The following is a 17857-nucleotide window of genomic DNA, read 5'->3' as shown; positions in this document are numbered from 1 at the left end:
TTATTGATCCCTTCATCTTCGTTGTTAATCAGATCCTCATTCTTCATTCTCTTACAGTCTTTTCCCAGACAAGGTGTCTCTGACACACCAGGAAGGACTTTCGGGCATTGAAGTTCCTTAATGATCGCTTATCTTTTGTGCATCCCCTGGCAGCTCCCAGTCCATTGACATGTTAAGTTCATCAGACCTTGCCCAGGGAACAGAGTTTTTTGAAAAGAAGCTTCCATTCCGTTTCCCCTGGGTGAAGACGAACAAAAGCCCTGACTAAAGTTAGTTTAAAAATGTTAGAAGTTCTATAATTTCCAACAGCTCTATAATGTTTATGTAATAAATATATTTCTCCCTGAGGGCAGAGGGGTTGTGTTGGGGCTCCTGGAGCTGAGAAGAGACTGGAGCTGGGTGAAAGCAATCCTAGAGCTAAGAACCCATCCTTCTGTATATTTACTAGTGAGGGATTTGAGCACAAAGCCATTTTATATCTATTCTAATTAGGTCCTTTAAATTTCTTTCAATTAAAAAAACAGTCTGCTTTAGAGTCTAAAACAGATCCTTTCTGATTTTGAAAACCCTTTTGATAAAAAAAGAGACCTAGGCAGACACACCTCCAGCCAGAAAAATGTTTCATCACACCCCACAGCACTCCAGTGCACTGATTTCCTGAAAGTGAGACAAACAGTACCTTCTTTTTACCTTTACCAGAAATCTACTCTACACCAGAATTGGGTTAGCTTTGAAATAAATACTATTGGCCGTGTCCAGTTTCTCAGATCATAGGAACAAAGTCAAACAATAGTTCTAGGGTGTGCGGTGTCTTCTACCAGCACAACTGGAATGAAATGAAATCCAGTGTTGATCAGAAAGTTTCTGAACTTACAGATGACTGGGCATGGGCACAAATACAAAATACTGCCATGCAGATGTTGCAGGGGAAATGTGAGCATTTTATTAGCATGCACTGCCAAAATAGGATCATGTGACTGCAAATTCAGGCTTTTCTCCTTTTTTCCATCACTGCTTCCTGTATCTTATTTTGGTACCTGTGAGGTTTGTGTTTGACAAATAATCAAGTCCTCAGTAACAGTTTCTTCGTGTTTTGGAAAGAGGTTTTATAAGTGGTGATAAGGAATCGTAACTTCTTCTTTCTGTGCTATTCAGTATGCTAAGTAGGCATAGGAATTTGAGATGATGATGAAGACCTTTTCTGTTTGTTTTTTTTAATTGAAAAGTGACATTTTTCAAAAAAGAAGAATTCAGTGTTAAATAAAAAGTATAGGCTGTAAAGCAAAAACACATAGCCATAATTTTAATAATCTGGAAGGGAATTAATTTTATGTTGAACTCTTGAAAGCTGACTCCGTAAGTCTTTCATACAGTGAAGAAAAATACATTGTTACAAGAAGCTTTTTTCTGTTTCTCTTTTTTTAAGGGTTTTTTTCCCTATCTCTACAGAGAGGAGAAGAGAATATTATTTCTACGCAGAAAATATTATCTACAGTTTAAAGTTTTGATAAGCCACAAGGTTACCCTATGCAGAAATTTAGATACTTTTTTGCCTTTTTTTTTTTTGTGGGTTTTTTTTTTTTTTGCAGCACATGTAGTCTTCCTGCTATCCAAAATAATTTCTGATGCATCTTCATCTTTTCAAGCCGAGTATTTCCAGTGGGCCCTCTCCATATACTCTACTGCTTTTTCTTATCACCCTTACTAAATCAGGCCACTGCTGCTATGCTTTCTCTAACGACTGCATTTACATTTCTTTGTTCCCATCAATGGAAATTAGTTTGCAGCTAGTGTTAACATGCAAATTTAGAACTATCCTAATTAGACTTGAAATGGGAGATTATTTTTTTCCTGTCCTCAGGTTACCCAGCAAAGCAGGTGATTCCTTGGCTAATGTCTCAACAACTCTGTCTTCAGCCAAGATTCAGGGCCTCTTTAAGCAACCTGCTCATTCTCTTTGTTTATTACAAACCTGTCTTGGTGGATCAAGTTTAAAAAGTCATGTGATTATACTGTATGTGATAGAGTGGAGTTCATTAATTTTACTAATTGTTTTTATATGCTTTCCATGAGTCTCCTGGTGTGGACTGCTCTGTCTGTAAGATTGAATCCATGGCCCACTTGATCCCAGAGCCTATTGGGAGCTCCCAGGGCCAAGGTGTGCTGTGCTGAGCTCACGGGGCTCCCTGGGCAGCAGCCCCAGGCAAGACACTGCAGAGCCCATGGTGAGGTGGGAGAGCTTTTGGAAAGTTTGGGCAGCTGGAGGCACAGACTGCTTGGAAATGAAGGGAACAGAGGCCAGCTGGATTTGGATTGAGGGCAGGAGCTGCCCGGGCTGGAGGTCAGGCTGGGGAGCCACATTCTGACCAAAGCTCTGGTGCCTTTTGCAGGTTATTGCAGATCATTCTGTGTGCCAAGTTCTGCAGTAAAAAGAAACTGGTGCCATGAGAAGACATATACATATCTTTATAACTATTCCTTGTTATTTTTCTTTTACTTTTAACCTAATTTTCTGATGACATTTTCTCCCAGAGGATGTGACGATGTTGCAAGTGACGTGACTGCAAAGAGCACCAGTTAGAGCCTTCCAGACCACCTGAGACTCCTTCACCCTTACTAATCACTGTTTTATTCCTACTGCTGTGGAGACCCAGACCGTGGAGCACAAGGCTGTGGGCCCCTCTTGCTGCCCTCAATAGATTTTGCATGCAAAGTTCTCCTCACCCCTTCCCCAGGCTGCTGCAGGATGACTGCTGCATTGCTGTCTCGCTGCAGGCATGGGTGCATGGTTGGGTGCATGCTTCCCTTCACACGCTGCCCTGAGCTTCATGGTCATGCAGGGGACAGCAAGCTCTGACTTCCCTTCCTGCCTCTTGGGGTAAGGGAAAGAGGCAGTTCAGGGGAAAAGAATGGAAAATACACTTGGAAACAATCCTACGATCACTGGGAAAGGATACTCTGTGGCACTTGCAGAACACATCCAATGGCACCTTAAAATTAGCTGTGAGTGGTTGTCACTTCCTTTTTGTTAAATTTTTTTCCTCCTTTTTCCTAGACCCTGCCCAATGGTTTTGCATGTATCAGAGAGGTAAAATTTCAACCAGTTTGACTTTATCAGTTGTAATTTCTTCGTAGTAAAAGGTTTCTTAACCTAGGAAACAGCTTTCCCCCAGCTGAGTTTATTCCCATAGAAATTGAAGGAAATAGAAAGAAAATGCCCCAGTTCTGGGTCAGCTGCAGCAGCCCAGTCCCCCTCCCAGGAAGGAAGCCCCAGCTTTTGACTCGACCTCCAAGTTCTCCTGTGTGCAGGGTTTTATCACATGAAGGGCTGAGTCAAGTGCTTCCCAGTTCAGCTGAAGTTTTGAGATGGTATGAGTATGAATTTTTTGAAAATCATCAGAGGGAAGTGATGTTCTAATCTTTCTAGTAAGGCTTTTTTTAATGTTTTTTCTTTTTTTTAAAAAAGTCAGCTTTGAACAGCTGCTTGGAGGAAAGCACTTGTCCCAAAAGTACATTTTCTGCAGCATCCCAATGGAAAAGCAACAGAGCACTGAGCAAGCTCTCAGGGATTTTCCACCTGTTTTCACAAGTTGTTATAAAGCCTTATAAATGCTGCTACAGGACGTGTGGGAATGTGCAAGGAAGATTGAAAAGGAAGTGCTGTCCTGGGTAAGGCCAGTGCACTGGAAGGACACGTTGCAGTTTCTTCCTCTGGGAACGGCCACAGCAAAAACAGTTCTAATGACAGGTGAACTTCATTCAGTGTCTGCAGAAACATCTGAATTCAAATTTGACATTGCATATTTCATGTTCAAACCATTGTACCTGCTCTTAGCCGTGTTCCAGAAAGACATGTGGGAGGTACCTCAAAATTCCTGTGCCTCCTTTTTTGGAGAATAATGTTGGTTTTGCATCCCTGGGTACAACTGTGAAGCTAATTAAAGGAGTATAGAGGCAGAGGACAGTATTTACACATTTTGCATAGATCATTGTAAGGATTAGACAAGAAATACAAAAAATCTATTTTTTTTTAGTAATTATATTTGTTATTATTCGCTATTTTTATCTTGGAATTTTATACACTGTTGGATTTTCATGTATCTTCTCTCGGCGAGTGGTGGTGTTGCAGGTTCACAAAGGCAGAACAACCCTGCTAAGCTTGGCTGTTTGTGTAATGAATTTGATGTTGCTGGTTTAGTGGTGAAAATCACAGAATATTCTGAGTTGGAAGGGACCCACACGGACCATAAAATCCAGCTCAAAATACACCTGAAGGAGTCAAAAAATCGTATCAGAGAAAAGGGAGGAGATAAGGAGACACCACTCTCTTTTTGGTTTATTGCCTGGAGAGAGTCCCTTTGGTTTGGAAACTGATCTCTCCATCCAGGCAGTATTATTAAGAATTATTTTTAATAATAATAATAATAATAATAATAATAAAGGGTGTTCAGCTTTAATTGTGTTTAATATTTGATACATCAGTAGGTACCTCTGTACCATTTTTTAACTGCTGTTTGCCATGAGCAGATTTTCCTTGCCCCTTTTTTGGGATCACAGCTGAGTCTGAGCTGCTGCTTCTGTCCCTGCCCGGCTCCAGGAGTGTGCGGGATTTGCCGGACGGGGTCGCTTAAAGGCGGGGACAGTGCCCTGGGGGGAGCACATGGCACAGCGCAGGAATGTGCTGCAGGAATGTGCTGCCGGATAGCTCAGCCCGGGATCGGGAAGCTCAGAGCTCCAGGGACATCCCAGGCTGCGTCTCCCGCAGCTCTCACCCAGCTCCTGCCCCACAACTTCCTGCCCTAATGAGCACTTATGGACTCAGGCCTTGAGTTATTTCTCTTCATGAAATTTCCAAATATTTGCAATTGATTTCCCACAGGCAAGACCTATTTCCTGCAAGACCTGCCCAAGAGCACATTCTGTCTGGAGATTAATTTCAAATATACCGTGGGTAAACTAGAGTTAATTTTTTCTTAAGGTCCTTGCTCCTAAAGTATAGCTTTTTTTTTTTTTTAATAAAAGCAAGATGCAGTCTAATAATTCTTGCATGTAATTTAATCCCCTTCAGCTGTATTTGTAAAATTACCCATTTCAGCTAGCGCCTGTCAGTTTTACAATTAACACTGGGCACATTAGCTTCACTTTACGTCTTGACTTTTTTCCTTAACAAGAAGTGAATTTATTATAAGCAACTTCTTTTCAAAGTTCTCCCGTGAGCCATGGAGAGTGGTGTTCTGTGGTTTCACCTTGCAACCTCTGGATGCAGGGGACAGGGTCATTTACATTTTTATTAAATCATCGTTTGCACCCTTTAAACTGTGTTTTAGGTTCTGGGTTGTCCTTGGCCAGCCTGAGCACTGTATGAGGCCTCACTACTGCTTGTTTGGCAAGCACATGGGTTGCAATTGCTGCAGGATTGCACCTGAGAAAGGTGTTTGGTGCTGTTTGATGCTTATTTCCCAAGCGACTTTGCCCCAGCAAACCCAGCCCGTTGCAAGGTTTGTGGGTGCAGAGGCAGCTGCCAGCGCCAGGAAGGATGGGCAGGCTCAGGAATGTGGCTGCTCAAACTCAGAGCCGAGGCAGCGGCTGGGTAATAACACACAATCTATAGGACACAAATACGCTTTGGATTGGTGGAAGGTGTCCCTGCCCGTGGCAGGAGGTTGGAACTGGATGATCTTTAACGTCCCTTCCAATCCAAACCGTTGTGTGAAATGCTGCAGGGTCATTTGCAGGCACTCTGAGTATGGAACTTCCCAAATGGTAAAGATAACAGAAAGTAAAATTGGAACAAATATGAAAGGATGAATAAAGCAAGCCTCGTTAAGTAATTTCTAAAGTGTATCCTGTTAAAACATCGATTTGCCTTAAGGAAAATTCATTCTCTGCTCTTGAGTAAGGAACAGTGAAATACAGTCTCTTTCATTAGCAACAGTCTAAAATATGCATGTACATGCAAGTATGTCAAGATTAGTTTTTTTGTAACGTGAAGTCACTATTTGGTTTTCATTATATGAGGAAATGTGCATATCCTATGGGCTAAGCAAATACAGATGCTATTTTGCACAAAAATACAAACCTAAGTGATTATTTTAAGCTGGGCCTACATTGGAGTAAGATTACCACAGGTGATTCTACCAGACCCAGACCTCATTCCCCACTATTAAAGCAGCCACAAAAGTATGGGAAGAAATGAATTCTCACTCAGGAAATGCTACATCCCATTCTTCCATTTTTAAACACATTGTAAGGAAAACAGCTAAGAGAATGTTCTGTACTGGCTAAACAATCTTCAGCCTAGGGCACAACTCACTGCAGCCAGCTGGCATGGAAGGGATTCATCCCGGGATGATTTCAACAAGTGTTGGAACTAAAACCAGAAAAAGAATAAATTATCATTTATCAGTACCTGTAAGCAGAAGAAACCTTCTGCATTAGTTACTGCTTCTACCTAATTAGTGAGTACAGAGAACCCAAAAAAAAAAAAAAAAAAAAAAAAAAAAAAAAAAAATCATGCTTTGAGATCCAGAGTAATAAATTGGGACCTATTTGCTAAGGCTCAAGCTTTCACTAAGCAGCTGGATGGTACCCAGCCCCTGGGTCGCGTGTCTCAATCAGCAGGGCAGGGATGTCCTTGCAGCTCAGAACGGATAAGGATGCTGTAAGCACCAGCTGGGGGGGTGACCACACTCACCCCTTGCAGTGGGTGCAGTCAGTCCCAAGGTCTGTTCATGCATTTGTGAATTGAAGGAGAAGCAAATTAACTTTAAACTAACAGCAAGGTTGTTTCCCTCGCTCAAATATCTTTGGATGTGCAGCAAACTGTAAACAAAGCAAAACTGAGGAAGAATATGGTATTAGATAAAATATCTTAACATCATTCCTATCAAAAGTTTAAATTTGCATGTGTTTATGTATATACACTTTTGCTTGCACTCACCACACTACAGTGAGCTTCAGTTTAATAAAACTCTAGTGGTTATAAACGCAAGAGCTCATATTTCATACAGTGACAGCTCTGAAGAGCTGGAGGGACTGAGCCAGAATGATAATGAAAATGTAAATAAAAGGAAATACAATACCCATGATAAAAAGTGAGGGCAGAGGAGGAAGTGCCAATCTCCTGTTTTGCCACTGCGGTTTCTGTGGTTAATTTATAGGTTATCAGGGAATAGAAGAAAAAGGTTGAAAAGAGCTAACTTGAGAGCAAGCACTGAAAAGAAACAAATCGCGAAAAAATAAAATCTTTGTGGAGGGTGAGGACTAATGAGTTGGAAGCAATCAGTTTGCACAGAAGAGCAGTTTGTGTCCTCAGGTCTGGCTTCAGGTCCCTCCTGCTCTGCGCTATGCCCTCTGCAGCCTTGGCCAGGAAGGGAAGAAGGATGAACAGGGATGTTGCTGAAAGAAAACCTTTGAATATGGGATGACAACTGTGTGTTAAATGTGGTGAACGTGACGGAGGGGTGTTTGATCTGTGAGGCCTATTAATGTGAAGCTGATTACTCCTAAAAGAAGTTTTATCACGATACATGGAAAATAGCTCTTCATTGGCAAGTGATAGACAAAATGGCCTATTTTCTGTGGTGATGTTCCAAAAAATGCTCAGGACTGCTCTGCTGCACTGGAGCCTGTTCCTGAAGGAGCAGCTTCTGCCATTTTTAAGTGTGTTCACTGGAAAATGATTGGTCTGGCAACAATTTGAGTGTCCCCTTGGCCAGATCTAAAGCTTCATGAATTCTTTTGCTTAGTTTTAAAATACTTCCCTTAGGAGAGGAAGAGGGAGCAGATGAAAATATTAACCCACAGGGAACCATCAGATCCTCTTCAGAGACAGATTTTAACATAGATTCTGGATTAGGGAACAAAGGAAAAAATAGAGTGTCCCTTTGCAAGGGATACATTTCTCATCATTTTCTTTCTGAAGTTTGGTGTAGAAAAAGGAGAAACATTTCTCAGCATGGTAGATAGAATCAAACATACAAGGATAATCTGGCTTATTCTTAACATAGAAATATCTGCCCTGTGGAACCTAAGCTCATGAGCTGACTGTTGGGAAAGTCTATTCTTGCAGAATAAGCTAAAGGAGATGAGTGCCACTCTTTCGAAGTAATGACTCACTGAATGAGATCAGTACTGTCAAAAGACAAGAATCGTTATTAAAGTACAACATTCACCAAGTAATATTTTATTCAAGAATATTTTGGAAAAAAATAATTCCAAGACCCTAATTTTGGGTCTGCTTGTGTAAAGGGCATCTAGACAACTCTGAGTTTTGAGCTGTAATTCTGTAGATTTTGTTTAAAGCTATTGTGGAGCTCTATGGCAAGTTTTGCACAAGCGAGACCTTTTTCTTTAACTACTTGTTTTTTAGAATACTAACACAAATTCCAGTAAGTGTTTTTAAAAACTGTCTGCTTAAGAAGGAGGTGGAAAAGTATATGGCAAATACAATACCCACAAAAAATTAGTCATATCAAAATGCCTTTGTAAAGAGTAAGACTTTTCTCAGCTGAATCTTTCCTGGCTCTGTGGAAACCATCTGAACCTCCACGTTGTAGGGGCATAAGTAAAAGCAAGTGTGAGAGTGTTTCAACAGGCTGGCTTCCCCCCTCAGCCTCACCCTGTAGGCTGCATAGATAATTCTTTTTTATCCCACTCTCTGTTAAATCACGTTATAGAATATAAAGAGTAGTTGGCCACTGCGTTACACTTACAGTTTACATTGACTGAAATTGTAAAGAACTTTAGGGTGGCTCAAGCAACAGGAAATGTGGGTGAAAAGCTGAGCATGTTCAGCTGGTCAAAGAGCAGAGAAAGCCTCCAAGTCCTGCTTGTGCGGCAGAAAAACAAATGCCTGCCAAGGTCCTGTGTAAACTGCTGGTGGCATCGGGCGCAGCGGGGATGTGTGGGAGGGGAGCCAGGTTATGTGCATTTGTTAAGGAAAAAGTTCAGGTGATTTATGGTTAACTAAAGGTAACTAGAAAGCTATTTCCTGTACAATGTATAGACTAGTGATGGGTTTCCCTAACCTGGCTCCCTTTTAAATGGATTTTCTCTCTTTTTTTCAACCAGTCATTTCTCTTCCCTCATTTTAAAGAAGTTCCCACATTTTTCTCTCTTTACAGCTTCTGCATTCCTTCATTTTGAGGCATTAATTCTCTTGCAAAGAAAATGGCTTTCCCCCCTTATTTCACATTACTTTTTCTTTTTACTGTAGCAGACATCCTTTTTCATCTCCTTTATTCTAACAGGAGCTGTAATTTTTAGACTCTTCATTTTCCCTTTGTGTGGGGAAGGTGAGTCCTTCAGGCTTCTTTTGGCCACTTGCCAGCCTTCAGTCCCTTTTTCTGCACCAGCTGATACTCTGCTCCTGTCCCATGCTGTTACAGCCTCTCACCTTTATTCCCCTGCTGTGCAAGGGACCTTCAGAACAGTATTTAGGAATGCATTTTATCTGTTCAAGGCCTCCAAATGCTGACTGTGATGATGCAGATGTGGCGGATTAGGAGGATGGCTGAATTCACCAACATTTTGAACCAATTTCTTAGTACTGGCAAAATGAACCAATGTTAATTAACCATTAGCACTTACTGACATGTGCCCTCCGTTAATAACATTCAATTTAATATATGTATATGTATGTCTGTGTATGTGTGTGTGTGTATATATATCTCTGAAGAATTAGTTAACTTATGAAAATACACCTTTGGGCTGGTCTGTTCTTTCACTAAGCCAGTCTGCTCTGAATTCATGCCTTTCCTCCACTCAGAGTGACTATTTCCTTGCAAATTTCTATTTAAGTTGTTGTCTTACAGCAGAAGTTACTATATTATGCTTGAGCCAAATAACCTAAAATGTTTTTACAAGGCATGAATTGTGCAGTTTTGACAATAAAGGCAGTGTTTGCTTTTATGCCAAATAACTTTTGGATGTGGATTGGATTTTCATGTCAGCTGAAGGCTGGATCTGGTCCTTGAAGTTTAGAGAATCTCAAACTGACAGACATTAAGTATCTGTATATTTGGGCATTGCATGTGCTCCTGGAGGATGGGCTTGACAGGGGAAAACATGCTTCAAAAATGAGGTGAGGTTATGGTAATACAGGGTATGACAGATCTCAAGTATTTTTCTTCCTTGCAGAAGAACACTCTCTTGAGTAAGATGCATATAAGTGTTTTCATTTTCTATCTCTTACCCCAAAAAGTCCATGTAAATTCAGGCTGAATTCATTCCAGATTCTGCAAGTGTGGACAAAATTTGAATTTCTCCTAGGACTAAAGTGACCTTCACTGTCTCTAGAGCAAGCTTTTTGGTTAGCACACAGAAGAGTTTCCCTCACTGTTTACCCTCAGTATAATGTCGTTGTCTAATATGCCTGAGCATGTCTGCTCTCTCAGATATATTTGCACAGCTTTCTTTAAAGCCAGTTCTTTGAAAGTGCTATTCCTCCACGCTGTTTCGATATTTAAGTATGAAATGTCTGTGGTTGCCTTTTGGAGCAATGTGTCTGCTGCTGCCCTTCTGCTCTCACCACCATTTTGGCTTCATGAATGGGCAGCTAATTGGCAGCCCAGTAAGAAATGTGAGTTGTTGCTTTACTCCTACGGCTTTTATTTTGCTTTCAAGAGGTTGAAAACAGTTATACAGATCAGTTCTGTTGGTGGTTTCTTTTTAATCTGTTGCTCTTGAAATCCAGTCTGTCTTATCTATCATGTTAAAAGAGCAAAGGTAACGACCAAAATAAATATTTTCCTGTCTTCTCTTTCAGATAAAATTGAAGATGAATTAGAAATGACTACAGTGTGCCATAGACCCGAGGGACTGGAACAGCTTGAAGCACAAACCAATTTCACTAAAAGAGAACTTCAAGTTCTTTACAGAGGATTTAAAAATGTAAGAACAGTATTGCAGTGAACAGGGTCTAATATGTATGTCCCCACCAGCTTCAACTACTCAGCTCGATTTTGTATTATTCCCCTGCTAAACATTAGTAGTTTTGTATTAGGTCTCCCTTACCACAGCAAAATGAGCACAATCTGCCTCTCCATCTAATATTTATGACGCTGCAATCTGCCTAAAACTGGGTTTGGATGAATATTCAGCACATAATGGTCTCATTAAACTTGTTCCCCAAATGTCAGCAAGGACACTTCAATTTCCTCAGCTGTGCCAGCACTTGAAGATAACCTGAAAGTGTTTTTATGGCTACTTACTTTAACCTTGTTGTCATCTCCTCTTGTTCAAATATAAGTGGTACGGTTCACTAATGATTAGCTGCCCAGGATAGAGATTTTATCCCTTCTCTAGCTGCAGAAATCTTGCTCTTGTAGTAGGATCTCAGCAGAGCACTTTAGGACTTTAAGGTCCTGCATAGTAAGTAGGGAATAAGACTGGAGTGGCAGGAGCCAAAGAGAAATCAAAAGTTAAATGTGTATTAAGACTGAGGAGACAAGAGAGAGGCTGCAGATTTCTGGGAAAGCAGGCACCAATGCCAGCTGGCATGACTGGGTGTGCAGAACAGCTCCGTGCCCATCCTTGTGAGCCACCATTCCAGCCAGGCTCCTTGGGAGCAGGGAGGCTGCAGCTCCTGAGCCTCAGCCTGCTTCTGCTGCCACTCAGGGGCTCCTCACAATAAGGAGAAATGTATGGGGAATGTTGAGGCTACATGGAGCAGATGCTTTATGGACCTTGAAGATTCAGTACTCATTACATGTTTGCCTGAGGGTCAGGATTTAGTCACCCAGGTGGTTTGTGCCAGCTGATGTTTTAATGATGATTAACAGGTCAGAATTGAGCTGGCTCAATAAACATAGAGTGGTTTTTAAGTTGTCTTGCAGGACAGCTCCAGCATTCAACGACCATCACAGCAAAATGCTGACATTTCTCAGAAAGTCAAGTCTATTGGGTAAAAACTTGTCAAAAGAAAGCTGAGCTACCTTAAACACAGGCAGATCTGAGGGAACCTGCTGGACTTTGAGAAGGGCCTTTCTTTTTTGACAGATTTTTGGAATTTGATCTAATCACATTTCCAGTGTACATTTGACTTTTCCAAGGAGTCTGGTGGTTTTACCCTTTATTTCACTGCTCACCTAAGTGGGCCAAAGCACAGCTCAGCTTTCTGTATTTTTGTTTGGTGCACATGGCATATTTGTGCAGCCTTTGCTGCACGTAAGAGGTCATTTCACATGTGAAGTTTTCTAACTGAACACTGATATCTCCTCATGCTTTCAGCAGCCAGCAGGAAATCATATGGTTTTGAGACAGAGCTTGGCAGGTTAACACCCAGATATGACATGACTGCCTACAGCAGGGGATTAAACCTAGTTTTGCTAAGATCTCTACAGAGCCTTCTGTATCGCTGTCAGGTGGGAATCCTGTGTGGGAGAGCTCTGCTCTGTGCTGGGAGGATTTGCAGATGCAAACCAGTGAGGCAGACTTGGATCACTCTCAGCACACAGGACATTTACCTCTTGTCCTTCCCAATTTTGCTATCACTTTGCACAACAGAGGCATTACCTCCCAGGGAAAGAGTGGCAGACAAGTGCCACTTGTGACCTAAACCTAGGATGTCACTGAAGGTCTTGGTATTAATTGGCAGTGCTGGCAAGGTCTTGGTTTATATCTGGATATTAGGACAAAGCAGGCTGTTTTTATGCAACTGCTCTGCACACAATATGCACAATAAATACACACAGTGGAGTTTCATATCTAAGGTTTAAACTGACATGAAAGTGCAGCTTTAACATTGGTAGTCTGCAAATCATGGTTTCAATGGGATGAGTAATTACGCACAGGAGGCAAACTGGCTCAGCTGTTACCATATTTGCTATTGTACCAAACCGTCTGTTCTTTGGGATGATGTTACAGTGCCATCTGGAGATTTGAAATCCCTGTGGGAATACAGTCATTTTCCTCTCTGGCTTGTACTTACTGCTTGCTCTCAGTGATTGCACAGGTCCTGTTTAATCACAAGGCAGCACCTGGATAATCACAGAGCCATCTGCAGGAACTTGTATTGGGCACAGAAGGATTGAAGTCCTGGCTGCAGAGGATTTGGTGTGCAGGAACAAGGATGGTGTTCCACCAAAGGCAGCTCAGCACAGCCTGGGGTGGCCTCTGGACTAGTGCCCTGTCTGACCAGGGTCCTAATTCTCAGTACCTTTAAACCTGTTCTTTCTTTGTCTCTGAATTCTGTTCCCCCACTCCCTCCAAATCGTCTCAGTCTTCACCTGGTGTGTCACTGGTCTGTTCTGGTGTTTTTGCACCAGACTGATGGAGGCTGCTAATAAATTCATGTCCAGAGAAGCCGAGCACGCTAATCAGGCCTGTGTTATTGCTGCCTGGCAAAATGTCCCCTCTCTTTGCCTTCAGCTTGCATTTTCATTTGTGAAAGGGTGCCACCCTCCAGCATCTCTTGATTCTAGGACCAACATTTCACATTTATCTTAGCAGTTGCCTCTGCTCGAAGGATTCTGCATTATGTGAATAGTCTCTTTTGCACTTCAGAGCTGTCTCAGACGGGAGCCAGACTAATGTGAGGTGTTTGGTCCCATCTTTTTGGTTGGGATTCTACGAGAGCAAAGAAACAGGCAAACCCAGCAGAACCTCTGGTGGGTCTTGCTTTGGCACAACTTAACAAAAGAAAATGTGATACCTTCTGTCGACAAAACCACCAGAATTGTTTGAGCTAAACAGCTATATCAGCACAGGAACAAAATGGCCATGAATAGGCACAGGCTGGAATTAGAAGAAAGTTTCTGCCCCCCAGAGGAGTAAAGTTTGGTGAGCAGTTATGGAAGTGCAGGGAGGGAGAGCAAGAAAGTATTTTTATGATGAAAACTGATAAATTGATGTCTAATGAAGTGACCAACAATACAGAGATTTGAGTTCAGTAATTCAGGATCTTCCATTTCAGCCATGTTTCTAATGGCTTACATTCTTTGGAATTGAGTACGTGGATTTGAAAAAACTGGGGGGTTTGTGGGATTTTTTTGGTCAGTTTGGGGGAGTTTTTGCTGTTAGGGAAAATACTTGTTGGCTGCAAGGGATAATTTCTTAATACTGAATCAGGAAACAGACAACCCAAATAACTGAGGGGCTGCTGGAGACATCCTTACCTTGCTTTAGTGTGAGTATTTTAGCAAATCTGTAACAAAGTGTAGTATGAGATGTAATTGTAACAAAGCAGAATTATGGAGATTAAAGTGAGCAGTACAAGCGAGGGAGAAATGTTCTGATATTTTAATAATCCCCAAAACATCTCCAAAGTGGAGAACATAGAGCAACAAAATACATGGGATGTTTGAGTGTTTAGAGATGCAAATCTGAATTGTGGATTTGTCTGTGGTCAGCTAACTTACTACCTCTAATTTAGCAAAATGTGACCCCTGAGTACTCGTCCTGATGTTCTGGCCAGGTGAACTGAGGAGGGTCCGACAGGCAGGTTAGGCTCAGCTCCCCTGTGGTCTCTCCATCTCTGCTTTGCACACCCCTGAAAGCAATCAGTGAAGTTTATTTCTGATTCCAGCAGAAGAAAAATGCAACTCCTGTTTTATTTTTCCTTTGGTTTTGTGGGTTGGTGTGTTTGGTTTTTGTGTGGATTCAGCTCCTTTGTGGTTTAGTGATTTAAAAGCAGCATGAAAGGTTAAGTTCAGATGCATAGCTCATGCTGCCAAGCATGATAGTCAGCCCTCAGAAAATGAGGGGTTTGTTCTGTGCTTGACCACAATATAAAAAAAGTTCACTGTTCGACATTTTTAAGGAATTCATCGGTTAAGGAAATGAGAGGTGTTAACCTAAAACCCTGCTATCAAAGGAAGGCCTTATGAATACTACAGTGAAGGACTGTGCTTTTTCTTACTGACAAGAATTTTTTCTTGAATGAGTGAACCTTTATTAACTTCAGTGGAATTTAAACTAACACTAAGCTTACCTGCTCTGTTTCACAAGAGAGATTTCTTTCGAGTCAGCAGAATTAAATGGTACTATAGCACTAATGAGGCCTCTTGAGCATTATTTGGCTCTTATAAAACAAAAATTGTGATCAATTAACTGCAAATGAATTGGTAGTAGCATATGTGTCTGAAAACAATCCAGTTATGGAGAGCTAAATGGGCTGATCGATGTCAGCGCTGCCTCTCCCCAGCACTCCTAGGGCTGTGATGCAAACTTTCTTTTGGCTTCCAGATGGAGCATCAGAAGCAATAAGGATCATGTAGAAATTCAGAAAATTAAGCGGGCCCAATGGCTAAAACTGCCAGGATAGCCCTTACCCCTGTGAGAGAGCACAGGCAGCAGCAGCCACATGCCCATCTCTGGTAATAATAGGGAAAGGAGCCCAGGGACTCTGCAAGTGTGGGAAGCATAGAGAAAAAAATGATCAGTCCCTCATCTACAAACCGTCTTTCAGCACGTGTGTTTCAGCACATTGTTGTGTTATCAAGAGGAGAGAAGGAAATAGATCTCTGTGTGTCTGGCCAGTAGCACTGTGCTGGAAAGTTTGGGCAGGTTGTGCTAGACTTGGTTTTAAAAAGAATGACAGTTTGGTGTAATACTCTGCAAGGGCCCTGTGTGATCTTGTAGCAACAGCACTTCAGTGACCAAGGAGAACACTTCTACCCAAGAATGGCTGTGAATATGATACTTGGTCTGATCGATGATTAAAAGATACCATAAATAAATATCAGATTATTTATTTAATGTATGTTAGCTTACAAGCTTCAGAAAACATGAACATCTAGGAAATATTTGGGAGAATCTCTTATGGTAGATGTTAGCTTCTACTTAATTATTCTTCTTTTGATGATTTCTACTTTAAAAATGAAAAGGTGACCACTTTTCTCATGATAAGGAAACCAGGCAATGGGTGTTTTATGAGGAGGTTTGGAACAGTTTGAGAATACTCATCTAACCAGGAACCTTGCAACCTACAAAATCACAAGTGGCACATAGAAAAATTGTCAGATCGACTGTTTGCTTGCTCTCTCTAAACAGCAGTTCAGGACTATCAGGCACAGTAGTAGGAGTCAGGTTCCAAGAATGGAAGCTGGGGATTCCTTGTGCAGAGGGTTATATCCTGTGAAGTTCTCTGCTGAAGGATCTGTGTTAAAGTGAGGCAGGAATCACAGCATGTCACAGAGAAAGGGATGCGTGGAGTGTGTATAGTGCCAGGAACATAGGAACTTTCTTGATCCCAAATTTGCCCTTCAGCTCAATATAAGCATCAAGCCAAGCTATATGTGCCAGTTTTGTGAATTTGGTGAGAGGGAGTTAGCCTGCTCAGATAATCCATCTCAAGCATGTCCTACCAGCAGGAACAGTGTTCTTGCTCCCTCCTCCCTCCCTGATGGGAGGTTGGGGAATTAAATGGCTGAGTGGGGTCAGTGCTACAGCAGGGCACAGACCCCAGCGGTCTCTGTTGATCAGTGGCTCTGAAAGTGGGAGGAAGCTGACTTTTGTGTGTCTGTAATTCTGTGCTCTGTGAAAAAGGCTCAGTGCTGTGGTGACTTTATTGGTTTGCTCTGGTTTAGTTTTCAAAATTGGTTGATAGGCAAATTTGAGGAATAGTGCCATCAACTGGGAAATATTTTCTATAACTGAAAACATCACATAGTTAGATAGCAGTGCCCAAGACTCTATAATGTGTTATAGCAGCACTGACCTGGTGGGGGGTGTTTATTATTAAGTTTTGTTTGTAAGGACTTGCTAGTGTACTATGGACTGTTCACCTCTGTGGATCTGGAGTCAGGCTTCTGGCCACAGTCTGCTGCTGAGGATTAATGATTCATACCTGTGAAGGCATTAGACAGGGAGGTGTTAACTGGCATGAACGTTATTTGTAATAATTAGATGAAAGCTTGATATGAGAGAGGTCATGAGCTGCCTTTCTAGGTCATTCTATAAAACAGCAATGAAACTGCTGAAAACACAGTTAGAAATGTTAATAATGGTGAACCAACTTTGTGAGATGCTTAAGATGAAATTGCAGCTTGAATTACTTTAATTTCTCCAGCTGCATAGCCTGTGCATGCAGAGCACTGTGAGAACAGGAAGATGATTGTTTCATTGCTCTCTTTGGGCTTGTACAGTTTTGCAAATGAACCTTTACAAAGCTGGGTTTTACTTGATTCTTTTTCTCTCTCTCTTTTTTGTTTTCCAACAGGAATGTCCTAGTGGTGTTGTTAATGAAGAAACATTCAAACAGATCTATGCACAGTTTTTTCCTCATGGAGGTAAGTGGAGTGCTTTGTGCCTGTCAGGGCTCTTGAAGCCTTACCATTGCCTACTGCCAGCTGTCTGCAAAACTGCTGCAGATCATCTGTGCAAGGAATGGGAATTGAACTTAAGCTTTGAGGGTTTTAGACAGAAACACAAACATCAAGATAATAAAATTTTAGGCCCTTTGAACAGTTATTTCACATAGAAAAACCCCACTGAAGATTGCCCCTCAATGTCAGCTCTTTATTCCCCAGGTCCAAAATAGAAACTGGGGGTTGATGCTTTGTTCTGTACTGACTTTCTGTTGGCAGAAAGTGAAATTGCTTCCCCTCAGTGCATCTTTGCTTCCCTGCTGTTGGACTGCTGGGCATGTAGTGTCTAGCACAGAAGGATCCCAGACTTCTTTCTGGCCTGAACATTAATCAAAACTTCCTTAAAATTCTTAAAGCAGTTTTTAGTTGATAAGGAAACTCCTGGCTACCTGAAATGATCATTTTTGGTGTTTATGTGACTGAGTCATGTCATGTATGGGCATATTAAAGTATTGTATTAAATCTCTCAAATGATACATGTTCTTGCCTTTAAAAAACATCAATCATCTATGTATTCTTCTAATTGGATATGTTCTGTGGGGATGCTG

General features: G+C 41.5%; 1 protein-coding gene across 11 annotated transcripts in view; it reads left to right on the top strand.

The window, feature by feature from the left end:
- The window catches only part of KCNIP1 (potassium voltage-gated channel interacting protein 1), a 288192-nt gene that overhangs the window by 257861 nt on the left and 12474 nt on the right, over positions 1-17857 (top strand). For all 11 annotated transcript variants that reach the window (XM_032124776.1, XM_032124770.1, XM_032124771.1 and 8 more), the window contains 2 exons: positions 10769-10893; positions 17162-17231. In XM_032124776.1, the coding sequence (XP_031980667.1) occupies positions 10792-10893; positions 17162-17231 (172 nt within the window). In that variant the 5' untranslated portion in view covers positions 10769-10791. The remainder of the gene's footprint in view (positions 1-10768; positions 10894-17161; positions 17232-17857) is intronic.

Source organism: Corvus moneduloides, chromosome 15, assembly GCF_009650955.1.
Source record: "Corvus moneduloides isolate bCorMon1 chromosome 15, bCorMon1.pri, whole genome shotgun sequence".
NCBI classification, from domain to species: Eukaryota; Metazoa; Chordata; class Aves; order Passeriformes; family Corvidae; genus Corvus; species Corvus moneduloides.
The sequence above is the reverse complement of the archived record's forward strand: the minus strand, read 5'-3'. Positions and strand labels throughout refer to the sequence as shown.